This window comes from Colossoma macropomum, unplaced genomic scaffold, assembly GCF_904425465.1.
Source record: "Colossoma macropomum unplaced genomic scaffold, Colossoma_macropomum, whole genome shotgun sequence".
NCBI lineage: Eukaryota > Metazoa > Chordata > Actinopteri > Characiformes > Serrasalmidae > Colossoma > Colossoma macropomum.
In genome coordinates this window covers 14,941,122-14,968,835 of record NW_023494794.1, presented here as the reverse complement: position 1 = coordinate 14,968,835, position 27,714 = coordinate 14,941,122, and the positions used below count along the sequence as shown (strand labels likewise).

At 40.2% G+C, this 27,714-nt stretch overlaps 1 protein-coding gene, 1 long non-coding RNA gene and 1 other non-coding gene across 5 annotated transcripts in view; 1 reads left to right on the top strand and 2 right to left on the bottom strand.

The window, feature by feature from the left end:
- Positions 1-15,178, top strand: part of ltbp3 (latent transforming growth factor beta binding protein 3) — a 93,130-nt gene extending 77,952 nt beyond the window's left edge. Inside the window, exons 22-30 of one of the 3 annotated variants that reach the window (XM_036580350.1) lie at positions 426-509; positions 683-811; positions 2,493-2,630; positions 5,993-6,133; positions 8,122-8,250; positions 8,731-8,892; positions 9,889-9,978; positions 10,173-10,304; positions 12,206-15,178. In XM_036580350.1, coding sequence (XP_036436243.1) covers positions 426-509; positions 683-811; positions 2,493-2,630; positions 5,993-6,133; positions 8,122-8,250; positions 8,731-8,892; positions 9,889-9,978; positions 10,173-10,304; positions 12,206-12,357 — 1,157 coding nt within the window. In that variant the 3' untranslated portion in view covers positions 12,358-15,178. Of the gene's footprint in view, positions 1-425; positions 510-682; positions 812-2,492; positions 2,631-5,992; positions 6,134-8,097; positions 8,251-8,730; positions 8,893-9,888; positions 9,979-10,172; positions 10,305-12,205 lie in introns of all 3 variants that reach the window. The other 2 variants (XM_036580349.1, XM_036580351.1) reach the window with 2 other exon arrangements.
- On the bottom strand, positions 3,630-3,702 carry trnam-cau. Its single transcript has one exon. It is a non-coding gene; the product is annotated as a tRNA-Met (tRNA).
- Positions 15,179-20,661: 5,483 nt separating the features above from the next.
- LOC118814653 lies at positions 20,662-24,836 on the bottom strand. The gene is made up of 4 exons (XR_005007745.1): positions 24,778-24,836; positions 22,915-23,058; positions 21,586-21,664; positions 20,662-20,844 (listed from the first exon to the last, which is right to left on the bottom strand). It is a non-coding gene; the product is annotated as an uncharacterized LOC118814653 (long non-coding RNA).
- Positions 24,837-27,714: the final 2,878 nt, after the last annotated feature.

Here is a 27,714-nt window from a genome sequence, read left to right as displayed (position 1 = left end):
GTTATATGCACTGTAAAGAAAATGAAAAATTGAATTATGGTATCTTTTGCTCTTGGAACTTTTATGTTTATGTATGCAAATGTTTTGGTGCTCCTCTTCAAATTACTTTTTTGTTGATTTCTAAGTGAAATAACACATAAAGCACATTTATTGTTTATGAATTTAACATATTGAGAAAAAAACAGAAATGTGTCCATTGCAAAGGTTATGGCACATTTTATACTACATGTTTTGTTTTGTTTTGAATTTTTGCACTACAGCAAAAAATGCCATATTGAAGTGTGTCACTGTAGAGGATATGTTAACTCATTTTCTCTTCAAGAATCAACAAAACATGTTATTTGACCAGAGTGGTGTTCAAAATTTTGCATACTGTTAGAATGGATGGGTTGATAATTACCATTGTGTGTTTGTGTGGTGTGTAGCGGAGTACCACTCGCTGTGTCCAGTGGGACGAGGCTTTTACCATGAGGACGGTCTGACGGAGTACGGCCTGCCAATACACAGAGGTAACGTGAGCTATGAGAGAGGAAATGAATGAATTGTTGTAAACACCATCAGCCTGTGTGTTTAAATGTAACATTGGTCTTAAGTAATTATGTACACAGTCTCTCAGTTAGGTCACACTAGCCTGTTTGGTTACTCTTTCCTGTTTTCTCTCTATCTGTCCTCTTCTCTGTAGACATAGATGAGTGTGTGTTATTCGCTAATGAGATCTGTAAGGAGGGACGCTGTATGAACACACAGCCCGGATACGAATGTTACTGTCAGCAGGGCTTCTACTACGACAGCAACCTTCTGGAATGTATAGGTAAACAGACAGACACTCACTCTCTCACACACAAACATACACATACGGTCATATGCAAACGTTTGAATAACCCTGGTCAATTTACCTTTGTTGATTTTCTAAGTGAGAATAAGTTCAAGTCAAGTCAAGTCAGGCTTTATATTGTCATTCCAGCTATGTACAAGTACTCAGTGAAATGAAACAGCATTCCTCCAGGATCGTGGTGCAACACAGAAACACAAGTGCGAGACAATACAATATATACAGTGCAGACAATAGAGTGCAGTAAATAAATACGAAAGACTTACAATAAATACAAAACAGAACACAGGCAGTACACGGTACTGAGAGTATGTGGAGTTGTGCAAAGGAGTGTGTAACAAATTGACATATTAGCAGCTTAGCAGATAGCCTAGCATATATGAGCATAGCAGTCACTGAGGTAACAACCAGAGCAGCAATATACAGTATACAGTATTCAGTTGATGCAGTAATTCTAGCAGCTAACATTGTTAAAGTGAAGTAAAATGTGCAAAAATGCAAGTATTCAGATCTACAGTCATATCAAGGGAAGTGTTTCAGTGAAATGCAGTAACTATATTTATCTAAGTGGGGAGTGTCCAGAAATGAATGCTGTGTCGGTGCTGCACTGTCCTGTCTGTTTACTGTGTCTAATGTCTGTTTAATTTATCATATTTATTGTATTGTTTCTAGTTAAAATTTTTGTTGCACACTAATGTCTGCACGTTCGCACTTTGTACTCTTTTGTTCCATGTTGCACCGTGTTGTTCCTGGAGGAACGTAATTTCACTCCACTGTGTACTTGTACGTCGATGGACTGACAGTAAAAGCCTCTTGACTTGACTTGACTTGAGTTAGTCCCATATCGTTGTGTATGTGTGTGTGGGTCCGTGGGAGTAGAGAAATCTGATGGCTTGTGGAAAGAAACTGTTGCACATTCTGGCTGTGAGGGGCCGAATGCTGCGATACCTTCTTCCAGATGGCAGAAGAGAGAACAGTTCGTGTGAGGGGTGTGTGGGGTCAGTCACAATGCTAGTGGCCTTTAAGTTAACAAATCCTCTACAGAGAATGCACTTAAATATGGCAGTTTTCTGCCAATTTTAGTGCCCAGTTAACATATGAGAAAAATAAAATATAAAATGTGCCATAACTTTTGCACAGGCCACATTTTATGTTTTATTCCCTGCATGTTAAATTCAGTAAATAAACAGTAATTGTGCGGTAAAATGTGGAAAGGTGTGTTCTCTGTAGTGTATGACTGTACATGCTTCAGCCCCTGAGACCTTAATTGTTCTCAAATGCTGTGACTTTCATCATATTTTAACACCTTACACAAGTGACAGAAATCAGCTATACGAGTTACTCCGGTTCTTGTATATAAGGAACTTGAGTGTTTATGAGGAAATTCTGCCCTCTAGTGAGCACGTACAAACTAATAGCAAATAATATTTACTGCAGTGGCCACAAGGAGGCAGTAAAGCCCCACACTGGCCTTCATTACAGTCATGCAGTATAACAACATGGACCTGTTTCACAAGTCTGAGCAAAATATGAATTTGTGGGAAATTCCTACTGATTTACATTTAGATTAGAATACAAATAACATCAGGAGTGTAAAAGTCAAGTTAAAATTATTTATCATTTGTTATGTCTTTATCTCTCTCTCATTCTCTCTCTCTAGATGTGGATGAGTGTCATGACGAGTCTTTGTGTACTAACGGTCACTGTGTGAACACACGTGGATCCTTCTACTGCACCTGCAATGCCCCCTGGACTCCTGACCCCACCAACAAGAAGTGTGTCTTCCCCCCAGTCACAGGTGGGCGCATGTGTGCATGTGTATTTGTGTGTGTGCGTGTGTGCGTGTGTGCATTCATTTCATAAGATCTTTTTTACCGTTCGTAGACCATTCATTTATTGATCTAAACTAGAAACCAAATGAAATTGTTTGAGCTTTGGTAACTAAATTTTTCTGCATAGATTCAGTGAAGTCTGTTTTTATTGTTTGGCTGTTTTCTTGAACACTGATTACTTTCAGAGCAGCTGGAAAAAATACAACCTGCTTAATATAGCACAGTAAAAATATTAAACAGTTTCTTTATTAAAGTAAAGCTGTTCAGAAACAGGTTAAATCTGTATGAACACATTTCTATCGCAAAGCACAGTTAAGAGACTTTAGAAATATGTCATCCCACTAGAATGTCACTGCTCTTAGCTATTTAAAGGGGAATGCCACCAGTTTTTCAAAATTTCTGCATGGTTAATAGTAAACAAAGTTGTGTTTGATGTGAAATAGTAAACAAAGAGTGGTTTGATGTGAAATACTCAGTTCTAGAGAAAGTCAGAATTGTTCACAGTGGTGGTGATAGGAACCAGACATCTCAAGAGTACATTCAGTGATTAAAAAAGCTCCATCACACAGTGTTCTTACATGAAATGGTTATGAATATGCTGCCCAATGCCTGAGGCACTGTTTTACAATAATTTTAGATCAGCTTTTAGCCTAAATCATACATGCAGGGTGTTGTAAGACAAAATAAATCTTTATTTCTCCAGATTTACCACTATTTTACCATTGTCAACACTGCTGTGTATGGCTATATTTGTTTTGTGAACATGTTTATCTCTGGGTTCTGTCAAAAATGCTTTGAATGAAACAATCTGGGTAATTCTGTTTACATCTCAAACCAAAATCAAATCATGCAGAAACATCGGTGGAAATCCCCTTTAATAAAACGTTTATGTAGTGTTGCCGGTTGTTGAGCTGCTGTCCCGTCGCATGCTGCATGTGTGTGTGAGTAAAAGCATGAAAAGATTCTGCCCCGTGTGAGGCTCGAACTCACGACCTTCAGATTATGAGACTGACGCGCTGCCTACTGCGCCAACGAGGCCTGAAGGAGGGAGGAAACAGCAGCGTATTCAACGCTCAGACTGTGGGGGGAGGTGCACGAGGGGCTCTCTGGGGTGGAGAGGGAAGGGGGTGGGGAGTGTGTGAGAATGTGCTCGCTCTGGCATGTGTGCTCAACACACACTGTGCACTGGCCGTGTGTGTTTGTGCGTGTTTAGACTGTGTTTGTATGCGGCTGTTAAAACGTGTTAGATTTATTATAGACCCAGTTAGGAGGACCGACCCTTGCTTGAGCTCAAGAGGAAGTCAAGAGAACGAACACACAGAGCCAGTGGATTCTCTCCAACCTCCTAGTTTATTAAAACACACACAGAGATGTATATACGGCAGTTGTCACACAACTCTTACACCCGCACCCTCTCTTCTCCTTTCCAGCAGCCAGCTGAACGTCGATCGTAGCCTAGTTTGAATGTAAACTGCCACTGCGTTAAAGTTTACAAGCTACTAGAATTGAACCGGTTGCATCAAGTAACATAGTTTCAACGTAGCTTTAAGTTCTAACTTAAAATTTACACTTATCCTATAGTCATGCAAGTTCTGCTGTAAGAATCGGTTAAAGTGGCGGGTCTATTTGATCGATGGGAAAACTTGCAAGAAAACCAAATACATCTTTAGTTCTGCTGGAGAGATTACACCCGTTTTTGTCGATAGAAAAGATTACAGACCTCTTATCCACATGTTTGCAACACAGCACAGACAGTAGCCATGCCCTGAGTCCTACTTTGTGTCTGGCACTGAGATATTTTGGGGGTCGCTCTAAAACCTGGTGGGTGACACTGTTAAATACACAAGTCAAACTGCGTGCAGAGCAATAAGAGCAGCTCCATCAGTGCTCAGGTTGTGTGTGACGCTGATCTTATAATCATACAATGCATAACACTGATTATTTTAAAAAGTATAACAGAGCTAACATTACATTTCTGTCATCCAGCAGATTCAAATAGCGATTACATTGGCTGCAGCTTCGCTAACATTACCGACCGTTTATTGATAAAGTGCTGTTAAAATATTGTGCACGAGACCCCAGTTTGATTATCGCAAAAATTCCAGACAGAATAAACACACAAACAAGAAATGGACGATTTGAGGACACCAATGTATTGTAAAACACAGGCTCTTTTGAATCATAGCTAATACGGCCTACTTACATCAAGCAAAGTAAACGTAGCATGAAAAGAAACGCGAGCGATTTCACAGTGTGTGGAGATCATGCGCGTAACGTTTCCTGTTTATGTCGGGGTAGCATTACTGATTGGCTGCAGAGGGAAAACGTCATTCTGTGCGACAGTGTTTTGATCTACGATCACTTTAAGCACAACTAGTTAAGTGTCTGTGGTGCAGTTGAAATTCTGTGTTGCTAGTTTTACACTAATTACTCTCAACGTGAGGTTTAAGACGGACTTTACACCCCAACCTATGATCCTACTTGCGTTCAGCTGGTGCAGCTAGCTGCTGTTCTTCAGCCCCACCCCAGCCTCAGGCCTCTCTATCCTAACTTGGCGAGGATGCAGTTTATCTTGTATTTTTATTGACAACTTCCCTTCCCCTTCTATGTAAGGGGTTTGGGTCAGGAACAGTTTGTTCTTGCAGGCGTAAGCAATTCTGCTGTGGATGTATTCCAGCATGCCCAGAGTCCCCTTCCTCTTTTTCTCCTGTGAGATCAGCTCCTGTGCCAAACAGTTATGCGCAGTGATTCTTATGTCAGACACAGAAATGTTTGACACAGATTTACATTTTTCCATCGCAGTCACCTTTTACACTCTGTGTGGGTATTTAGCTCCTTATGGGGACCAGATGTTCCCAGTAAGATGAAAACATGAACATTTTGATGTTTTGGGGACAAATGACAACTTATTTATTCATTCATGTGTTTATTTGTTTAGAAAAATAACTTTTACTAGAAAAAAGATCAGCCAGAGTGCATTATTTCTCTGTATTTATGAAGTGAAACATGGTACCAGGAAATCTCTGAGCTCTGTGCTTCGGTGAGGATATTATTGGTTAAAGAGCCCATATCATGAAAAAAATGTTCATTATTTACTATTTTTGTGATTTCACAAAAAAAAAAACACATTTATGCATATCTGTCTGTTCAGCTTACAGCCTGTTCACACTGAAGCTTTAAAGAGCATTTTTGCCCCATGCTGTATTTTGAATGAGCCCCAATACAGGGCAGCCAATCAGAACAGAGCTCATTTACATAGTCCTTACATAGTCCTTACTTACTTCTTTACAATAAACAACTTTGAATGTGTGTTTGTGTCTCCCTTTAGGAATCAATGAATGCCAGGACCCGTCTAATTGTAAGAATGGACACTGTGTGGACACACAGGACTCCTATTACTGTATCTGCACTCCACCCTGGATCCTGGCAACTGACCGTAACAGCTGTGTGACACCAGAGGAGCAGGCCGGTGAGTGTTTAGGACAAGGTTGCACCATTAAAGCGGTATGAAAGGTAATGAGGTTGTGTGAGTAGAACTCCTGATAAAAGAAATGAGAACGTTTGAGTGCAACATGCCATCATCACAAATTATAGCGATCAACGTTTGTACAAGAGCCACTGTTCCAAACAGTATCTGAAAAAGGCATTGCAGTGCAACATTTTGAGGACAGACAACTTATGAGTGCTGATGTTGTACATGGCATATAAAAATAAGAGAAGCTGTCATCCATCATCCATTGGCTCCAGCTTAGGCTGGGCCTACACTGCACGATTTTTTGCCCGATTTTAACCCCGATTTGCCCCTTGCGACAAATTTTCACAGTCGATTTTCCAGATCAGAAGCTCGATCTGAAGTGACTGACAGCATGGTTTATCTGTTAGTGTGAGAGGAGAAATGAGTGAATCTTTAGCCCTCCGATCGAACTCTGAAGTGATCGGAGGCCCTCCGATATTATCAAACATGTTTGATATTTATGCCTCAAAACGTTCACGAGTCCTGTAGAGTGAGAAGGTCAGAGATTTACTCAATGAGTTATTCGAACAACAGCCAATCAAAGAGCTAGAAGAGCGGAGGAACAGGTGAAGAGACCGCCTGAACAACAGAGAGCGGAGACAGAGGAGCTGCATGTAAAACAGGCAGATAAGAGCCGATATCATGTTTATAATGTTTGGGTCCAGACATACGATTTCAAGGGAGCTGCCAGTTTGTAGTGAAATATTTCTCCAGCTCTCACTAATATCAGCGTTTCTCAACCACATATTAATCCCCAGTTTGCACTTCTTCTGCGCATAAAAGCACAAACAGGTCCGGTCCAGTACGTTTAGCTTTATTTGTGTCGTGTGATCTAAGGGGATCTGGAAGTTTGAGTTCTTATTCGTAGCCCAAACCTGTTGTGTGTGTTATACTCTCTCTTTGCCCTGTCGTCTACTGTGAGCGCCCTCATGACAAAAGGACAAGACATTCTGTGACAAACTGACATAAAGTCCGTTTTAAAAATCTGTTAAGATTTTAAAAGTCGTGTAGTGTACGCCCATCCTTAATGAGATGCATGATGGGTAATGTAGTTTTCTGAACAGATGTTTTGATAACTGAAACGAAATGTTAGCTGAGTAATGTAGTTCTGTGAATGTAGGTTCTGATAGATGAAATGACTGGATGTTAAAATGGGTGAAGTGAGGTGTGCAATGGCTAATGTAGGTTTGTGTATAGAAGGTGTAATAGATTAAGTTGGGTGCATGATGGGTAGTTTAGTTTTGTGAGTAGACATTCTGAGATGTAATGAGGTGCATCATCAGTGATGTAGTTTTATGATCTGAAGTTGTACAAGCTGAAATGAGGTCTATGACGAGTTTTGTCGCTCTGTAAAAAAATTCTGTAAACAAGGTGAATGATGGGTAATGTAGTACGACGTATAGAAGTTGCATTAAATGAGGTGAATGATTGGTAGTGTAGTACTATGAGCAGATATTCTAGAGGATGAAATGAGGTGTATGATGGGTCATGTAGTTCTATAAATAGACATTCCCGATGGATGAAATGAGGTGTATGATGGGTAATGTAGTTCTATGAATAGAAGTTCTGACAGAAGTGAATAATCGGTACAGTAGTTATGTTAATAGAAGTTCTGATAGATTAAATAAAATAATAATTTAAAGCAGTTTTGACCGTCCTAATAACGGTTAAAAGAAAAGATATGGTATTTATCTGACCTCTGTGAAGAGGTTAAATAATGGATTGTATCTAAATATGGGTACAACTGGAAGCCAGTAGTCTATTTATGTAGACATACTACTGCACAACTCACCCAAGACTGTGTGCTTCTGATGCTTCTTTCTCGTTCTTTTTCTCCCCTCTTTCCTCTCTCTGTCTCTTTTTACCCCTCCCTTTTTCTTTTCTTCTCTCTCTCTCTGCACTTCTCTGTTCCTCTCTAGTAATGTCTGTGGTGACCCTTTCAGATGTGAATGAGTGTCTGGACCCGTCGTACTGCAGGAACGGGAGGTGTGTGAACACTCCCGGCTCCTTCCACTGCATCTGCACTCAGCCGCTCACCTTCAGCGCGGCCCTCAAGCAGTGCGTCTATGATGGTGGGTAGCACAGCCAATCAGACGCTCGCCCCCAATCGGCCAGTCAGAGTCACAGTTTAGCTGCCAGCTAGCTAGTCGACTAATCAGCTAAAAGCATAGCCCTGAAACAGCTAATCAGGTCTCACTTAAATCCCTGATTGGCCAATCAGCTTCAGCGCGAGTGCCCGATAAGGCACGTAGCAAGGTTCCCAACGTTCCTTATGACATGTTGTACATGGTAGGATAGGACCCCTTTGTGTTTATTGTGTGTTTGTCTTTCTCTTCTTCCCAACACCCCATTCTGTTACTTCCTTTTCCTTCATTTTTCTTGTTCTCTTTGTCTGTTTCTGTGTCTTCCTCTCTTGCTCCTTGTTTATTTCTTTTTTCCCATTTCTCTCCCGCTCTCATTCTCTCTACTCTCGCTCTCTCTATTGCTGTCTGTCTGTCTCTCTCTCTCTCTCTCTCTCTCTCTCTCTCTCTCTCTCTCTCTCTCTCTCTCAGATCGTACAGCGGCGCATAAGGACGTGTGTTTTGGGGAAGTGGATGAGGATCTGATCTGCAGCATGCCAAGGAACGATCTCACAGTCACGTACTCTGAGTGCTGCTGCCACTACGGCCGTGGCTGGGGCCCTGAGTGCCGCACTTGCCCACAGAGAAACTCAGGTAAGCCAGCTGCAGTACTCCTCCAGTCCTTTTGCTCTGCGAAACTCAGGTAGGCTAAATTAGGACTGGCCAAAAATCGTGTCATTGAATTTTGGTCATTTTTGACAATTACCATATGCATATGGGTCAATAACCCAAGACAAATAAGGTTTTCAGAAGTGACAATTTTTAAAAATCTTATTAAAAAAGACATGATGTGCATTTTTTTGTTATCAAAGCTGTTAATTGCCTATTTTAGTTATTCAAGCTGTGCTGGTCTGGTTGCCCCATTTGACGTATCTAGTTGTGCCACCTGACTTTTCAGACTAATTTCTTCAGATAAATAAACATTATAATAAGGACAAATTTACATGGCTCTCTTGAGCTCATACCACACGACATGTAAACTGAACCATTTGAACCACGACTCAAAAAAGACATTTTGTCCAAAATTGTGAAAAGGCCACTGACCTTGGCATTGCACCATGAAGGTCACTTGGGGTCTTCTTTATGATGCAATACCCTGGCCCCTCCTTTGTAAAAGCATGTCAAAATAAAAGGTCTTTGTTTTGGGTTATTTAACCTGACATTCGAGGAAGAAAGAACCTGTGGAATTTACAGTGAGATGAGTACTTATTTTAAGGTTTTCAAACATAAAATCATACCAAACTATTTTATTTAGAATTGTATGTAATTACATGTGTGTGTAATTGTATGTGATTACCTTTTTTAATCATTTACTTAGTCAACATACATAGTTGGATGGTTTAACCACCTGACATGTGTAGACTTTTGGAGGCAAAAAGAAACTAAAATGATTTTTTTTAAGCCGAAAATTGATTAAAAGAACAAAACTCCAGTTTGCTACTTTAGATAACTTTGTGCATGCTTTATTTATTTATGTATTGAAAGTAATGTAGGCTGTTTGTGCATTCCACGTGTTGTTTATGTCTGTTTGGGTTTATTGTGAACATACGTTTGAAGAAGGCATGTTTAAGTGTGGTGTGCTTTGTGCAGTGATATTTAACAGGCTATGTGAGATGCACCTGGAGACCGAGTCAGACGGAGAGGGAGATTTCCTAGCAGCTTTCTCCAATTACAACCCAGGTAACTTTTCCAACAGCCACTCAAATAGTGTTTACTAAGCCCCACAGAAACAAGCTTTTTGTCAAGGCCGTGGAAGGTGGTAGTACTGGACGTTTGCATGTTATGGCTTACGCCAAAGAACTGCATCAGACGGCCATACTGAGGAATAGACTTGGTTTATTCAAATATTCTTACTCTTTCTTTTCTTCTGTCAGAGAGAGACAGTTCAGAGGAGGACTCTGATGAGTGTAGTTGTGCTAACGGACGCTGTGTGCGCTCATACCTGGGTACCATGTGTGAGTGTAACCCCGGCTTCAGACTGGATCATTCAAGAACGCGCTGTGTAGGTCAGTACACACGTGCTATAAATGGATTACAGTGGTTCACTGCATGACTTTTTAAGCCTCTTTCTGCAGGCCCCCAGTGGCCATTCTACTAGTGGAACGGCAATAGGCTAACATATTTTAAATTAATATTAAGAAATCAAATATTTTTCCCCATAACTCTGTATTTAGGTTAACTAGGACACTGTTGGCTTCTGTTTTTTGCACATTTGCAGCATTATTGAAGTAAAAAAAATAGTGGTGCAACTTAAGAACCTACAAAATAGACTTTTATTTATTTTAAACACCAAAATAAAAAAAAACAATTAAATTTGTCCTATTTTGACTCTTTTTTATGACCTTCTTAGACTTACATTTCTATGCCTAATACAATAAATAATTAATAATAGTCTTTGACATGCCTGTTGTGTAGTTCTACGATGTGTCTTGCTCCCTCACTCATTTATTAAATGGAATAAAGCGTATTTCGGCCTAAGATATTTTGGCAGTCAGTGTACTGCTATCCGTTAAATGGGAAAATGTACTTATTATTGGTCACATGCTCATAACCAATAATGCATTAGATGCATTTAAATCCTTTTTAAATGCATTTGGCCTGTCAAAGTTACCCTGACCTCACCTCCCTCAAACAATAGTTGAATTTACATGTATGTGATAATCTGGTCAGATTTTGTCAGTTAGCCGTTCAACGTGTTTGCAAATACTTGGGAAATCAGATAATGAGAAAACTGTTTACATGAGTGAGGCAATAATCTGATTTCTGCTTTGCCCCTGGCCAGTGAAGTCACAGAAAAAGACATGAGAGAAACGTAACATTGAGTCACTTTACTAGAAAATGTGAATATACATCATCTAGAACATTGAGTGTATAGTTGTCAAGCATATGCTTGGTTTCAGCATCGCTCCAGAAGTGTTGTGCTGCCGTTTCTCGGGTGCTGTGTTAAACACTGCTCGCTCTTTCTGGGCCAGCAGTCTGTATTTGTGTTTGCACAGACTCAGAAAAATGACAGAAATCAGAGTAAGTTATACTTGCGCTGAAAAGGCTGATAACTGAGCTAAAGTCTAGCCCTGTTAATCAGATTTCTAGAAATCTGATAACGGCCTTAGTCCGATCTAAGAAATCAGAGCTTGCTGTTTACATGACCGCTTCAATAATCAGATAACTGCCGAAATCCGGTGATGATCATACTATTGGTGTACGTGTAAACGCATTTAAGAGAGAACTATATTTATATATATATATATATATATATATACTATTTTTATAGTACATATAACTAATCAAATGTTTAACTTTTAAAATTGTATTTGTAGTCACAAAATATAGTGGAATGTAAGCATTTTCAAAACCTTAAAACCATAGAAAACCAACCTTACCTGATTTTTTTGAAGAGTTTCTTTCCAAAATGCAGTATATCCATTTAGAACAATTTTGGATATAGCATGTATTCAATAAAAAAATTGCTGATGTATAATGGAAAACATATTTGTCCAATAAAGGCGATTTTTTCATAATATAGTATTCATATTTCTTGTATGTGTGAAGTCCACTCCCAAAATCATAAATCATGAAAAAAAGATAATTCTTGAAAGTGGTCTATAATGCAATTTGCAGTGAAACCCTTCATTTATATATTTTATTGCCTTTTTGACGATCAGCCCACTGCAAATTGCGCTTTGGCCTCCCAAGACAAAAGTTTGGGCACCTCTGCTATGGAGCCTGGATTTTATTGTCTATGATGCACATCTATGTTAGCAGGTAGCTTCTGCTACATCAAAACAAACGATGCACCATATCGGTGCATTGCTAGTTTTCATGTAGCATCTCTAGAATTTGCTTGTAAAATGTACAGAAGGGTGAACATGATTCTCTTGCTCTCTCCCTCTGTCTCTCTGTGATATAGATATAGACGAATGTGTGGAGAGAGGCATGCGGCTGAACCCGTGTAAGAACGCTCGGTGCACAAACACGATGGGCTCATTCAAGTGCACCTGCAAACACGGATTTGTACCCACACGCAGACCCAACGTGTGCAGGCAGGCCAGGGCTTCATAACACTACACACGTTCACATCCAGTGCAAAGACGCAATGCAGACAGACACACAGATAAGTAGACAGGCACAAATGCAAACACTCGTTCTCATCCACCCTCCTGCAGTTCTCTGTGGTCAGTTCATTTCCTCTCATCTTCATTTGTTTTTAACTCTTTTTTTAATTAAATTCAGAGATTTTGATTGAAGTATCGCCAACTGTTTATAGTAATAATACATTTTTGTTGTTGTTTTTGTTTTTTTATGTGTTGATACATTTTCCCTTCCCCATCCTTGAGTCCTTTTTGCACAAGTTTGATCATTATCTCTCTGGATGTGGGAAAATCTAGTGCTTTTTTTATCCGACACTACTTGGGTACAAGTATTGAGAAACCAATACATTTTTCATTCCCTTAAGATTCCATCAAAAAGATGCCACATAGGGTTCTTTGAGTGCTGCCATAGAAGAGCTCATTTCCTTCTCTACAGAACCTTAAAGAGACTTGTGAAGAACTTTTTAATGGTTCAAAGAACCTTCACATAAGGAACACGCAAGGTTCTTCACATTCATCTCATTTGCAAATCGGTTCTCCAAAGAACCTGTCTTCAAAAAGTTTCCTTTTTTCTGAAAGCCTCAGCTCAGTTAATAATCGGGAGAGAAACCAATTAACTTGTACACTAATATTTTTAGCTGTAATTATATGCTGCATCGGTTGTTCAACACTGAGGGTTGAGATTTTTGTTAATGTATACTGTATATGCTTCAGTCTGAATATAGGACCTGAAAGGTGCTTGTTATCTTTGATTGTACTAAGCCATACCATTCAAAAAGATACATGCTAACAGTGGAAATTTGGAGCCTCATTACTAGTGCATTTAGACAATGGAGATTTTTTTAATATTTGTACAAAATAAGTAAGCCAGCAAGTGGTTGAGGTTTGCACCTGAACTGTACTGAGCAAACAATTGGAACTCAATGCACTTGAGGATCTTACTAGCTTCTTTGTTGGGATTACACAACCACCTGATATGATTACGGTCTCTGTTTTGAAGAGCAACTATCCTGGTGGTTAGAATACATGGAGAACACTGTTGAGCTGAGCAGTTACATTGGGTTGACCTGTCAGCTCAAGACTACTCCTAAAGGAATAGGTGGAAAATCAAATTTACACAGCTTTCCCAGTGTCCTAAATGTAGCCAGTCAGCTAAGGCGCGTTTCATGTCTGGAGTTTGCTTATTTAAACTTTCACTGGAGCTACAAGGCCACATTATGGACAATATAGAAATTCAACACAGCTACTAATACTGTTTTAATCGAGTTTACAGCACTATCGTAAGTAGGATATTTAGCCTCATGACACAGTGCTAATGTAGGCTACAGCTGACTCTTATTAAACGTTATGTCACTTCTGTTGAGTGTACCCTTGACCTGTAGCTAACAGTTAGCCTAGGTAGTTAGTCCCATGACTAAAACTTAAAATCTGTGAGCTACTGACTTCATGTTGACTGTTGTTTAAACTAGAGGTCTGTGCGGGACTGTTCTTTCAGTCCCACTCCCACCCGCAACCGAATCATTTTGGCCCACCCCCACCTATGCAGTTCTGTCAAGGCGAAGTGACATTATCCTCTGATGAAATAACGCAGCAGTCATGGTCATCAGGCTCACTGTGAAGTAACTTCACCAAACGCCGTTTATTCCCAGTAAACACAAAGCGGGAATTAAACCACAGAGCGGTTGTTTTTGGTGCTGGGCAGCTGTGGCTGTCGGACTGAAGGCTCTGCCATCTCTGTAAGCTATGAGAATTTGCATGCTGTTCACCTGACGGGTTGCTTCGCAACTCTTTAGAATGACTTCCTTAATTATATCATTCTTTATCTGATATTTTTTATATTGTTTATGAATATGATTTAGTGATTATTCTACTTTATTTAGGCGATTCATTAATTTGAGTAATTTGAATTGATTAATTAATAATTCGTTCATTTCAACACTGAAATTTAGTTACATGGGAATCCACGGTAGTGTAGACCTCTAGTTAAAACTATGCATATGAACTTCATATATATTTGTTAACTTGGGTTAATAGTATGTGGTAAATGTAGGTAGACTACATTATTACTGTCATGTTAGGCTGTGTTTTTTCATTAAATAAAGCCTAAAATCTTTTATATAAACGCAGTGCTGTGTTTGATATTTTCATGGGTCGTGTCCGTGATTTTAGGTTCGTCAGTTAACGATTAATCACCGACTAATGATGATTGGCTTTCGGGCAACAGAATTTGCCACAATTCTGATCTTGACTTATCTTGTTAGCTACATTAGCCTCATAGCTCCAAAGCAAGACTAAAGAAGCAAACTTCAGACACCAAACATGTCTTGGCTGTTTGACTGCTTGGGGTTAAAGGGAAATAAGGGTTGGTCAGACTATACTATACTTTAAATTGAATGTTCTGACCAATAAATCCTGTGTTCATTTCAAAGCTCTGATTTGAACAGCTATTCATTTTTGGAACATGGCAACATATAAAAAGAGAGCTTTCAAGTAACTTGGCTTAAAATGTATTTGCTTTCACATCTAACAGATCTTTGTCTGATTTGTCATATTTATTTTCCCCTTCCAATTTTGTCCTTTTCTAAGTGTGTCTGATGTTGTGATGAGGTTGCACAGTCTGAAAGTAGTTTTAATGCAAAATAAGCTTGACTAGACCTAAGAGGTCGAGTCGGAGAGAGACTGAAAAATGGATTATTGTTGATTACCCTGTCCTCAATCCTATGTCAGAGCAATTACAGAGATGCTTTTCTACCAAAGAATAGAACAATAAATCTGAGATGTTGTGAAACCAACACAGTTGACTGATGTGGCTTTTTTTTCCTATTTCTGTTCTCTTTCTCTGTCATGGGAAGCATTTAATTATGAACTTCTAAAATTTTAAAGAAGGCATGATAAGCAAAAATGCATTTTCCTTGGCAGTTCATGTGTGTGCTGCTTGACGCTGTATGTACCAACCAAGAAACTATGAATTGTGAGGTGTCTGTTGTTTTGGTCTGTTTCACATTTTCAGAAGGTTTGTGTTTCTACAGGCTGTTAGGATTTGCTGCTTGATGCAAAAGCTCCACCCTCCCTCTTGAATAACCACGCCCACTCACCCAGCCATCATAATTTTACCATCACAGCTGCAGTTTCAGATACAGGTACACTGGTTTTGGGGGCGAACTGGACCATATTATGTCTTCAATAGAGTAAGAGTAAGCTGGGCATTTACCTTTCAACAAACACTGTACAAAACGGCTGTAAATGTACAGCATTTATTTTATTTATTTCATGAATATACAGTACTTTACAGTCAACTCTACTGCTAGTAAATTGTATGTAATGTTATTATTATTATATATATATATGTCTGTATACTGTTTGAGGTGGGAGATTGTACCAAACATGGAGAACAGTATTTTCTGCATTAGTTTTGGGCGTTTTAATATATATTCTCTTCTTTTTACAGTTCTATCAGTATCATGCCACCCAAACATAGCATTTCATTCATTTTCAATATACAGTTATTTGCAGTATCATAAACAGTGTGAAATCAAGGCGATGTTCAGGAAAATTGAAAACTCTCAGTTACTCTAAAACTAAGTTTGTCCCACAGCCATCCTGTAGGATTGAGGTCTGAAGATTGTCCATGTTATTAGTTTGTCCATCATGTGCCTTCTTCATCTGTACGACTTTCAGGTGTGTTTTGGGTTGTTATCTTGCTAAAGAATGGAGAACTTCCCCGTCCAGATCCTGATAAAATGGCACAGCTCTTAGGTACAGCTGTGATGTGATAGCCATTGTGGTTGCCATGGTAAATATCATCACCTTTGTCACCAACAGAGCAAACACAGACCATTTTACTGCCTCCTCTATGCTTGACAGTCAGAATTATACATTGCGCACACTTGCATCACTTTCTCTGCATCCTGTAAAGACAGATCAGCTGGAACCAACTTAGTTTTTGCTCATAAGATCATCAGTGAATCTCCTCAAATGCCCACTTTCCATATTTTTGGTCCCAGCAAATGTGTTGATTGTTCCAATTAGGCTGACTTTATGCAGTTTACAAGATCTGCATTACTCACATTTTGAATGCAGTTAACTTGTGGTTGTTTGCTTATATATACACATATTCTGAGATGAGAGATTGTACCAAGCATGGAGAACAGTATGCATTCTGCATTTGTTTTGGGCATTTTAATATATATTCACTGCTTTTTACAGCTTTGTCAGTATTATGCCACCCAAACATTTCATTCATTTTCAATATACAGAAATTAGCAGTGTCATAATCAGAGTATGAAATCAATGCAATGTTCAGGAAAATTGAAAACTGTCCCTAAATCTCAGATTCTTCAAAAAACTTTTCACAGCTTTGGTTAACAAGTTTAACAAGCAGGGAATCACCCAGCATTCCTACTGCTTCTGCAGCCACTTCCAGTTTTTCTTTGCGTTAACTTCTCTGTTCAGTTTGTCCCACAGACGTCCTGTAGAATTGAGGTCTGAAGATTGGACAGTCCATGTTGTTAGTTTGTCCATCATGTGCCTTCTTCATCTGTACGACTTTCAGATGTGTTTTGGGTTGTTATCTTGCTGAAGAATGGAGAACTTCCAACTAGTCCCGATCCTGATAAAATGGCACAGCTCTTAAGTATAGCCATGGTGTGATTAGCCATTGTGGTTGCCATGGTAAATATCATCACCTTTGTCATTAACAAAGCAACCACAGACCATTTTACTGCCTCTTCTATGCTTGACAGTCAGAATTATACATTGCGCACACTTGCATCACTTTCTCTGCATCTTGATCAGCTGGAACCAACTTAGTTTTTGCTCATAAAATCAGCAGTGAATCCATCTCCTCAAATGCCCACTTTCCATATTTTTGGTCCTGGCAAATGTGTTGATTGTTCCAATTAGGCTGACTTTATGCAGTTTACAAGATCTGCATTACTCACATTTTGAATGCAGTTAACTTGTGGTTATCCTAGATCAAAGTACTAAGAAATTACAGACAGGTTTATACAGTTTGAAGTCTAGAGAATCATAAAATGTCTGTAAATTTAAGTTTTGTCTGCTGTATGATATGTAAGATATCCCAGGACACAAAGTGACTCTTTAAACTTCAAGAGACCCACATTTTAATTCCACCTTTCTTACAACTAGTTACTGGATAATTTATAGTTGTTCCTCAACAATAAACCTTAAGTCTGAAATGTTCAATAACATGCCTAAAGTTTATAGTGTGCTGAACGCTTGTCATAATTCACAAGAAATAAATAGGGCTGCAACAATTGGTCAACAAAGTCAATTACTTGTTGATTATGGAAATTACTTTGAAACAGAAACACTCATTCCAGCAGAGCCACGAATGTATGGGGCATAAAAGTTTCTATTGTTTCGTTGCACCTTAAAAGAAAAAATTGCTTGATGCACAGATGGAACTTTGAATAATGACGATGCCTGACTGAGGTAAAGTGATAGAACACTACAGAAGGCATAACGGTTTGATTAGTCGATTAATCGAATAATAGATGACATTATTTTATTGCAGAAATAAACATTGGCTGCAGTCATAGAAATATTGCAATAGGAGAACTGAAAGATTGTCTAAGGCAAATGCAGTAAATAAAAAAAAATGGAAAGCAGTCTGCTGCTTACAACAGTCTTTCAACATGTTTACACATCCCTTAACATCTCGTAAAGACAGCTCTCAGAAATATCATATATGTGCCAAGAGTACTGACTGCTAGTAGGATAACGAGAGTCATAGCAACATAAAAATGCAGATCAACAGGCAGATGTGACTTTGTTGTATTGCGACGTACCACAGGCTTCTTTATAGTGGTTTTGTTTGGGGATGTAGTTTTTGCATTGCTGTGCACAGGTGTTTTGTGTACTGTAGCATGTACAGGGGAACCAGATGTGTTCAGCAGAATTGTTGGTTTGCTAAAGTTTGTAGTTCCATGCTTAGATGAGGAGAAAGTGTTGCCTGTGTTTGATGCTGTTGTGTAAGACGCTGGCTTTAGAACTGTAAACAGACTGTCTGGTTTCATTTTTTCTGTTCTGTGTGTTGATGCAATTGTTATTTCTCCAGTAGTTCTTTTTAGCATTGCAGTGGTATCTGGAACCTGCTCAACTTTAGTTGCTTTTGCTGTTGCAGCAGTAGTTGGTACCACTCCACCAAGAGTTGCCTTTGCTGTTTGGGCAGTAGCTGTTACCTCTGTACCTGCAGTTGCCTGTGCTGTTGCAGCGGTAGTTGGTCCCTCTCCACCTCCAGTTGCCTGTGCTGTTGCAGCGGTAGTTGGTACCTCTGTACCTGCAGTTGCCCTTGCCGTTGCAGCGGTAGTTGGTACCTCTCCACCCACAGTTGCCTGTGCTGTTGCAGCGGTAGTTGGTACCTCTCCACTTGCAGTTGCCTGTGCTGTTGCAGTGGTAGTTGATACCTCTGTACCTGCAGTTGCCTGTGCTGTTGCAGTGGTAGTTGGTACCTCTCCACCTCCAGTTGCCTGTACTGTTGCAGCAGTAGTTGGTACCTCTCCACCGGCAGATGCCTGAGCTGTTGCAGCGGTAGTTGGTACCTCTCCACCCACAGTTGCCTGTGCTGTTGCAGCAGTAGTTGGTACCTCTCCACCCACAGTTGCCTGTGCTGTTGCAGCAGTAGTTGGTACCTCTCCACCTGCAGATGCCTGAGCTGTTGCAGCGGTAGTTGGTACCTCTCCACCGGCAGATGCCTGAGCTGTTGCAGCGGTAGTTGGTACCTCTCCACCGGCAGATGCCTGAGCTGTTGCAGCGGTAGTTGGTACCTCTCCACCTGCAGTTGCCCTTGCTGTTGCAGCAGTAGTTGGTACCTCTCCACCTGCAGTTGCCTGTGCTGTTGCAGCAGTAGTTGGTACCTCTCCACCTGCAGTTGCCTGTGCTGTTGCAGCAGTAGTTGGTACCTCTCCACCCGCAGTTGTCTGTGCTGTTGCAGCAGTAGTTGGTACCTCTCCACCCGCAGTTGCCTGTGCTGTTGCAGCGGTAGTTGGTACCTCTCCACCCGCAGTTGTCTGTGCTGTTGCAGCGGTAGTTGATACCTCTCCACCTGCAGTTGCCTGTGCTGTTGCAGCAGTAGTTGGTACTTCTCCACCTGCAGTTGCCCTTGCTGTTGCAGCAGTAGTTGGTACCTCTCCACCTGCAGTTGCCTGTGCTGTTGCAGCAGTAGTTGGTACCTCTCCACCTGCAGTTGCCTGTGCTGTTGCAGCAGTAGTTGGTACCTCTCCACCTGCAGTTGCCTGTGCTGTTGCAGCAGTAGTTGGTACCTCTCCACCCGCAGTTGTCTGTGCTGTTGCAGCGGTAGTTGATACCTCTCCACCTGCAGTTGTCTGTGCTGTTGCAGCGGTAGTTGGTACCTCTCCACCTGCAGTTGTCTGTGCTGTTGCAGCAGTAGTTGGTACCTCTCCACCGGCAGTTGTCTGTGCTGTTGCAGCAGTAGTTGGTACCTCTCCACCTGCAGTTGCCTGTGCTGTTGCAGTGGTAGTTGGTACCTCTCCACCCGCAGTTGTCTGTGCTGTTGCAGCGGTAGTTGATACCTCTCCACCTGCAGTTGCCTGTGCTGTTGCAGCAGTAGTTGATACCTCTCCACCTGCAGTTACCTTTGCTGTTGCAGCGGTAGTTGGTACTTCTCCACCTGCAGTTGCCTGTGCTGTTGCAGCGGTAGTTGGTACCTCTCCACCCGCAGTTGTCTGTGCTGTTGCAGCGGTAGTTGATACTTCTCCACCTGCAGTTGCCTGTGCTGTTGGAGCGGTAGTTGATACCTCTCCACCTGCAGTTGCCTTTGCTGTTGCAGTGGTAGTTGGTACTTCTCCACCTGCAGTTGCCTGTGCTGTTGCAGCGGTAGTTGGTACCTCTCCACCCGCAGTTGTCTGTGCTGTTGCAGCGGTAGTTGATACCTCTCCACCTGCAGTTGCCTGTGCTGTTGGAGCGGTAGTTGATACCTCTCCACCTGCAGTTGCCTTTGCTGTTGCAGTGGTAGTTGGTACCTCTCCACTTATTGCTGCCTGTGCTGTTGCAGCGGTAGTTGATACCTCTGTACCTGCAGTTGCCTTTGCTGTTGCAGCGGTAGTTGGTACCTCTCCACCTGAAGTTGTCTGTGCTGTTCCAGCAGTATTTGTTACCCCTACAACTGTAGTTGCCTTTGCTTGTGCAGCAGTATTTGGTACCTCTCCATCAGAGGTTGTAAATGCTGCTTGCACAGTCTTTGCAATAGTTGTTGGAGCTGATACAGATGTAGTTATTTTCACTTTGCTGGTTGTAGCACCCACTGGTGAAACAGCTGCATTTGGTTCTCCAGATGCCACAGCTGGTGTGGAACCATCTGAAATCGTCATGATTGTACAAGCAGGTGTTCCAGATGCAGTAATTGCTTTTCCATCTGCCGTTGTATCTTCTTGGTCACCTGTAGTTGCAGCCAATGGCAAAATGGCACCAATAATTCCTGCAGATTAACAAATGGCAAAATAACTTTACACAAGCTACTTAAAAAGCTTTAAAATAATGTTAATGTTATTTTAATAAATCCATCTCTGTGCATTTTATTAGCTCTGTCCCTGATTTGAGATGTGTTTTTTCTGTCAAGCTCAGTAGAATCTCTTCTCTGGCAAATTCTGAACTGAAATGCTGATCTAGGACCAAATTTTCCTTACCCACGCTAAGTTTGGCCTTTAATGTGCTGCAAAGCGAAACAGATCTGGAGTCAATCCTATAAGATCTTAAGTGATTAAGGCCTGGGAGGTGTAGTTCAAAGACACGCCATAACAGTCCCAGCTCCCTTCCTCCCATAGGTTCTTATTTATAGACAATGTGCATGATCTTTTAATAATATGGCTTGCACAGTTCTACACTATTCTGATTAATCTATTATTAATGCAGTAGCTCCTTCATTCTATTATTGATATTAGTGGATTCACTGATGCAGTTAGACCTCAGTGGAGCAGAGGAATGTTTTCTTGAATTAATGTTTTACTAGTTTTTCAGAATGTAACCCACTTTCTTGTCTCATATCTATGTAACAGATCTGGGTATTTATTGCCTGGCAATGCCAGTAGGATTTAATTTTACTGACTTATAATTTGATAGTTTCTTTTAATATCTAGAGGAAATCCTTTTTTTTCCTTCATCATTTTCTCATCCCAGTCTGAGTGAAGTTTCTTTTCTGAACAAGAACAAATCTGCTCACCTGCTGCTATAAGGGCAATGTACACTTTAGCAGGTGCCATCTTGGTTCTTTTCTTGATGTCTTTTGCTTAAACAGTGTACTGTGAAAACGAAGTACATATAGACACCTTATTATAATTATATACACCTTATAGACACCTTAATTCTACAATTCTATTTCTACACAAATGTCACAATATTTATTTGTAAGTACACTAATGTGTCGTAAAGGTGTATGAAAAAAAATTGGGCACCCCGGTTGATTTTCTAGGTGAAAGCAAGTGAACACATCCTCTACAGAGAACAAACCTATGCATATTTTAAGTACAGTTACTGTTTATTACTTGAATTAAACATATAGAAAAAACCTAAAATGTGGCTTTTGTAAAAGTTATATGTTTTATGTGTTCCAATATGTAAACAGGAAGTGGCACACTAAAATTTGCAGATAAGTGCAATATTTAAGTGTGATCTCTGTAGAGAACTTATTTTCACTTAGAAAATGAACAAAACATAAAATCTTGTTTCTCTGAAATTGTACCTTCATAGAAGAAGAAATACAATATTAACTTTACTGTAGGTTAATATTCCAAGTCATTTTAGACCATTTCTGTTGGTCCATTCATCATGAGATGATGTAAAGGACAGGTGGGCTGAAATATATTGCAAAAACAACAAGGTTTTTATATACATTCACTGAGAACTTTATTAAGTACTCCTCCTTTTATATACAATAATTGTCCATGCCCATGTCTCCACTTACCATATTGGAGCACTTTGTAGTTCTACAGTTACAGACTGTAGTCCATCTGTTTCTCTGCATACTTTGCTGTTGGCTGGATATTTTGGTTGGTGGTCAATTCTCAGTCCAGCAGTGACACTGAGGTGTTTAAAAACTCCAGCAGCACCGCTGTGTCTGATCCACTCTTACCAGCACAACACACACCAACACGCCACCACCACGTCAGTGTCACTGCAGTGCTGAGAATGATCTGTGGTGGTCCTGTAGGGGTCCTGACCATTGAAGTTCAGAGTGAAAGGGGGCTAACAAAGTATGCAGAGAATCAGATGGACTACAGTCTGTAACTGTAGAACTACAAAGTGCTCCTATATAGTAAGTGGAGCTGATAAAATGCACAAAGAATGTAGCAGGAGGTGGTCATAATAAAGTCCTCAGTGAGCATACATATTTATAGATTGTCAAAACCTCATATCTCCAAAATAGTAATATCACAGGAGCAGGAAAAACATCTGTGATGTTCAGTGTAAGCTAATATAACGATATGTTGTTCCAAGCATTGACATACAAGCTTTTGCTCCGACACATGGTACGTAGTGTAGTACACTATACCTGGATCTGATGTCCAGATGTTCCTGGAGTCCTAAATCGCTGGAGGTGGGATGGACTGCACTTGCTTTCGGACGCTGTGGAAAGCTGTCATTACAGTGCTGGATCTAAACGTAACCGTTTCATATCTTTTCTCCTTAAACAAATCTGCACAATAGAAATTCATAGAACTATATGATGAGACTTGCTTACAAAAGCGTGTGCATCCGTTCCTGAAAACAAATTCAAAATTTTATTAAGAAAAAAAACTGAATAGTCTTTGTTAGGAGGCATGTTGAAGTTACTAAAAGAGCAGGCAATGTGCTTTGAATCAAGCGAGGGCCATAAATGTTGCAAATGGAGGGGTATGAGATGCAAACGTGCACCCAGCTGTGCCTGTGAACGGGATGATGTTTAGCAAGAGTGGCTTGTCAGTCATGAGCTTTGTTTTCACAGAATCAGTCAACAGGATGTTTTCGAGTGGTCGTATAATCGTCATCAGGGTTCGTGTTTGGTGGGGGGTGGGGGTCCCAAACCTTCCATAAGAAGAATGGAACCCCCTATAAGAGAGACATCTTTCTGGTTTAAAACTGGAGGACTTGGAAGCTTGAGTGCATCTCAAACTACTGAGAAACTGTAGATGCTTTTGACTTGAACCAACAAATACGAGAGTTTTCAGTATAGACAGTTCAGTTGGAGAACATGCAGTGGGTAAAGTTCTTAATTGCCTCATGCAGTAACGCTTGTTTTTGCACAACAAGCAACATATGCCAAGAATTTGACCCATTTGTACAGCAAACTGAATCGTTTACTACCTAAAATAGGCCATTGGACTTGGCTGCCGTGTCTTTGCATCAGTTTCTAAGCATAAAAATAATATGTATTGATACAGATATGAGATAAAAAGACTACTAAGTAATACTACAGGAGTGAACCTCACACAGATATATTGTGAAAATATTATACAGAAGTTTACAACACTACATAGGGCAGACTTTCCACCAGGGGACCCCCGAGACCCCTGTCACAATTCATCACCATGATTGTAATGAATGTGATGTGGATGGTAAATTGCAATAAGAGAATTCTGTGTAATTAGTGACGATTCTGCTGTGCTGCGTAAGGCAGCGTGTATAATGTACTGTACATTGTTTTACGTTATTTAAAACATGTTAAAAACAAAAATATCCAAAACATTCAGACTCTTTAGACTTTCAGACTTTGAGTGGAGCCAGAAGTCCATTCGTTGCAAACTGTTGAGCTCTGTTCTAATACAATTAGCATCAGTTCACCACTCATAAACTTTAAATGGCACATAAATAGAGTGCAGCCTATGAGTAACTGGACAGTGACTCCGCTGCTGTTCTGGTTATATGTACTGCAATGGACATGAAACAGAATTCTGCTAACTAAAGACCAAACTGGAGGCCAAACAAACAAACGCTAACCAAACTTACATTTATCGCTGTTGTCAGAAGAAAACCTTGTGTCTCCAAAATGGTGACTTTACAGGAGAAAGAAAAACCTACTTTACTTTTAATGGAAGTCAATGGAACCAGACTTTTTTACAAGTCATTTTAGGTCATTTCTTTTAGTCCATTCATCATGAAATTTACATACAATGTAAAGGACAACAGGTGCTTTTAAATTATGTCAAAAACTGGAAAACGTCAAAAGTGGAGATACAAGGTTTTCTTCCAACAACAGATGTTAATTTATCCATTCACTTTTGCCCCCCATTTAAACAGTGGGGCTATGAATAAAAAGGGTATGACCTCATAACCATTATTCCATCCAAAACTAATGTGCATGCAGTGTAACACAACAAACTGGACACTACGCCCAACTAAACAGTGAATAAGCATTAGGCAATAGAATAGTATTTACCTGGCGGCGGCTGGACGGTTGAAGTCTTCTTTCACAGAGTCAGTTAGAGTAACTTCACAATCTCTCTGCTTTGCATTTCAAACACAGGTGCTCACCTGTCTTCAGACGCTGGTTATCTGCGCGCGTGAGTGGAGATATGCATGCGTGCCTGCGTATCTGTGTGTTCTGTGTGAGTGTGAACGTTCACCAGGACAGTTCAATTCGACCATTTGCATCACAGAACAGTAAAACAGTTCAAGACTGCTCATAAAACAGCACTGAGGGACGAGCAGTGGCAGAGCTGTGCTCTTACACTCAACACGTCTACACATCCAGACTCTTAAAGGGGAATTCCAGCACTTTTCCCAAATTTCTGTATAATTCAGTCTTTAGTATGTAAACAGTGTCACTTGGTGTGACATTGTTCATTGTAGAAAACTTACAGACATGTTTTTACAGTGGGTGAGCAGGGGTCACCATGGCTACAACAGAAAAATAGCCATCTTGTTTACTGTCCAAAACCTTCAGTGAACCTATATGTGGCTTCTGAGTTTTTACATGTAATGTTGATGGTAAAATAGGGACTATTTTGCCTCCCTGCCTGTGCATTCATATTCAAACGTTTGGATACCCCTTTTTAATTACACCTTCTTTAATGTGAAAATAACCTTGTCCTCTACAGTTAACAAAATTGAATATTATTTACTGAATTTAACATACAAATATAAATGTGCCATAACTTTTGTACACTTTTTTTTTCCAATATGTTAAATTCTGCAAATAAACAGTGTATTAGAATGTGCAGAAGTGTTTTCTCTGTAGAGGATGTGTTCACTTATTCTCACATATAAAATCAACAAAACATCGTTTGACTAGGGTGCCCAAACGTCTGCCATCAATGGCTTTTAAAAATAGATTTTAGGCCAAAACGTTCAAAGGGTGATGAAACAATGTCTCTGACATCAGGCAGTGTATTCATAACCATTTCAGTGAGGGAGCTTTAAGAGGTGGACGTCTGGTTCCTATCACCACCACTGGTTTCCACGTTACGCAGCCACATGTTCTGGTCATCCGTCTGGAAGTTTGTTACTTCATGGCAGCTCTCCTCTTCACCTTCTAGTCTTTTCCAAGGCAGATTTGCACATTGCTGCATTCAAATAGTGGGTCCTGATAAGTGTGTTAGGGTAGTGTCAGTCATTAGTCTCATTCAGCCACAGTTGCTGCTGTTTAAGTCGATTGAAGTGTCTCACTCCGGCCACTAGAGGGAGCTCTAATATCAAAATCCGCAACCTCACCTTGTTAAGCTTGCATAAGAAAAAAGCCTGACAGATGTTAACTGTCCCGAGAAATGTACAAGAAAGATTCTCTGCTACGTCTAAAGGAGGAAAGTTGCCTATATTTCCAAAAGTACATGCTATCATGACATTAAGGTGATCCAGCTTAAAATCAATTTTCAGTTTTACACAGTGGACAACAATATGGGCAAAATTCAGCTACTATGACCATGAGACACTTTGGTCCATATTTATAGATAACAGTATGTTATACAGTGTCAGAAACCACATAGATAAGTCTATTAGAGATGGATTAAAGGGGAATTCCACCAATTTTGCAAAATTTCTGAATATATTAGTCCTTTAATAAACAAAATCATTTGGTGGTTTGATGTGAAATGGCTCATTGTAGATAATCTTGAAGACTGATGCTGATATCTTCATAGTGGTGGTGATAGGAACTGGGGGTCATGATGCCTATAACACAAATATAGCCATTTTATTTACTATTCAAAATCACCGGTGAACCTACACATCTTTGTATGTAATGTTGATAATGGTATAATAGTCATAAATCTGAAAAAATACATAATCATTTGGGATTATTTTGCCTTACAAGGCCCTGCATGTATCCATCCAAAGTATGGATTAAAATAAATGGATTAAAATACATTTTAAGCCAAAGTTCTGTAACAAAGCTATCATGAAACAATATGTTAGATATCAGACAACATATATCTTACCATTTCATGTAATAACTATCTATAAGGGAGCTTTCAGAAGTATTAAATTCTTCAGATGTCTGGTTCCTATCACCACCACTGTGAACTATTCAGACTCTGTAAGTTTCTCTAGAACAGAGCGTTTCATACCAAACCACTCTGACTGACTTTGATTACATCTCAACCGTTTTATTATGTAGAATTTTTGAATGTAGAGTTCTCCTTTAATAACTCAGCACGGTTAAAGGCAAGTGTGTGATGTTTAAGCATGCGGTTTGCTTGATGCTGATTGGCCAGTCAGTGTTTATTACTTGTTATGTTAGCCTTGTAACTTCAGTATGAAACTAAGGAAGCAAACCTCAGACAGCAAACATGTCCTGGCTGATCAGCTACGTTTAGGAAAGGGGCCAATTTTGTATGCTTCATTTTTGCCAGTCACTCTAAATGACTGAATAACTTTAACTCTCTCTCTCTCTCTCTCTCCCTCTCTCTCCCTCTCTCTCTCTCTCTCTCTCTCTCCCTCTCTCCTCTCTCTCTCTCTCTCTCTCTCTCTCCCTCTCTCTCTCTCTCTCTTTCATTGATCCAGTGCTGACTATCAGTTAGCCGGTGGTATTTTGACACCATCAGTGTGTGACTCACTCTAGCTCACGGACCTTCTCCTCCGTCAGGCTCAGTGACTCATCCTGCTTCTCATCTCTCAGGTCAGCGTCTGTGGAAGGAGCTGAACAGTCGATTTACTGTACGGAGGTGTCACGATGAGCCCAAAGCACAGCTCGCCGTATCCAAGCTCTATCGGCAGAGAGATAAAACAGCACAACTCTACAGAAGGAAATCCTGGAAAAGTGAATAAAGAAAAAAGGTTTTAAAAAATGATGACTACACTTTTCAGAAGTATCTTCCCACTGTGAACCGTAAGCTGCAGCGACGTCCCGCCTCAATTTCCCTTTTAGTCTTAGCGGTAA